Source organism: Gekko japonicus, unplaced genomic scaffold (assembly GCF_001447785.1).
Source record: "Gekko japonicus isolate JY-2015 unplaced genomic scaffold, Gekko_japonicus_V1.1 scaffold3070, whole genome shotgun sequence".
Lineage (NCBI taxonomy): Eukaryota > Metazoa > Chordata > Lepidosauria > Squamata > Gekkonidae > Gekko > Gekko japonicus.
In genome coordinates this window covers 41,585-43,219 of record NW_015164755.1, presented here as the reverse complement: position 1 = coordinate 43,219, position 1,635 = coordinate 41,585, and the positions used below count along the sequence as shown (strand labels likewise).

Below are 1,635 nucleotides of genomic sequence, written 5' to 3'. Positions count from 1 at the left end.
TGGCATCCATTTCCTTCACCTTTTCAGCTGTTTGCTCCATTATTTTTAAAGTCTCAGTCAGTTGGAGCTGCTGAGTTGCAAGATTCTGGTTTAGATTCGTCAGCTGTTGTTCTATGTTAGTCATCTGGTCCAGCAGAGGGCGGAAGAACATTTTGGAGAGCTCGGTGGTCTCTTCCGGTTGAGGGCTCAAGCCGGCTGGTTTCACTTTTACTGGTTTGTCTTTCTCTGCCCTTTTCCCTGCCATCTTTATGGATTGTTTACTTTTATGAAAAGTTGCTAAAGTCTCTGAAATACGCCCACACGCTTATCCGTGTTCTGGTAAGTCTCTCAAAACAGGTTTCAACACTTTTTCTTCCGCTCCTCCCTTAGTATTTCATTGTTTAGTTCATGCGTATGGGAGGGGCCCCTCCCCCGCTCGCTTTTTTCGCCGTTCCCAGGGGGTAGCTTTCTTTTAAAATTCTCGTTTCACTTTAACCCGACTCACAGTTCATTGTTGGTCATACGACCTCGCTCAGCATACGTTCAAAATGCTCGCTCTCCGAAGCTTGTCCCGGTCAGCGGCTCTAGATCCATACGGACACTCAGCAGCAGGACCATTGGGGCGGAGGAGCGCCTCAATTCCCCAGCATCACGCTGGTGAAGTGGCCACCCCTCAGAAGCCCCATGGCTAGGAGCCTTTTGCCAAGGCTCCGGGGGGGGTAGCAACCCATCGCCCCCCTCCTTTTCACTGGTGTGCACATCATATCCCCAGGAGGTCCGGGCGGTGCGTCCGCCAGTGTGTCACCATAAACCAGAAGCCCTGAGACTGGATTCCGTACTGCAGATGGTTTGAGTTAAGCCAAGGCAGCAAAATAATTAAGATGCTCACAGAATGTGTCTAGTGTCTAGAACGAAGCATTTCTTCATCTGTACCCCACTCCTGCACTCCCTTGTACCCACGGTGCTGAGAGCCCACAAAGGCAAGCCTTTTCAGAGGCCCAGAAACTAGCAATGAGCTCACCATGCTAAAGGGCTCCTGTTCTCACTTTCCCTCAAAGTGGGACTAAAGAAGGCCAGGAGGAACACAAGAAAATGATGTCAACTCTGTGCCTCTAACCTTTGGCCTCCATGTCCATCTTGTAGACCTTCCAAATACATCTGCTTGGCCACTGTGTGGAGTGGAATGCTGAAGTAGATGGACTCCTGGTCTGACCCCATATGGCTGCTCTTATGTTCTAAGGTGCATGGTAAATACGTCTGGAAGCAAGACTAAATAGTGACATGACTTCTCGCTGGCACCAACCCTATTCTCTGTAACCTTCACCTTTTGAAACTGTGGCTGTGTATACCTGTCAGCCACCACAGCAAGAAAAGCACCCCTCTGGTTTTCATCCACATTGAAATCGTTCTGCGAAATGAACCGTTGCTGGTCTTTGTACGCACGAATGCTGCTGCTTCCTTGAAAGGTCTCTGCAATGTGGGAATAGACCGGGGATCGGCTGCAGGCTTCCAGGCGTTTTAGCTGGCAGGAGGTGGCAATGAAGAAGCTCTGACAGACAGAGAAAGAAAGAGGCATGTTAGAAACTGAGGGTCCAGTCTCATCTCACAATGGTGGGGCTTGGTGTGTTTGTAAGTACATCAAGCCTGGCACATGTT

The 1,635-nt window shown here is 49.7% G+C and overlaps 1 protein-coding gene across 1 annotated transcript in view; it reads right to left on the bottom strand.

Annotated features, from left to right (window-relative positions):
* LOC107109107 (multidrug resistance-associated protein 6-like) overlaps positions 1–1,635 on the bottom strand; it is a 59,406-nt gene that overhangs the window by 19,429 nt on the left and 38,342 nt on the right. The window contains 1 exon segment of the mRNA XM_015409676.1: positions 1,329–1,528. Coding sequence (XP_015265162.1) covers positions 1,329–1,528 — 200 coding nt within the window.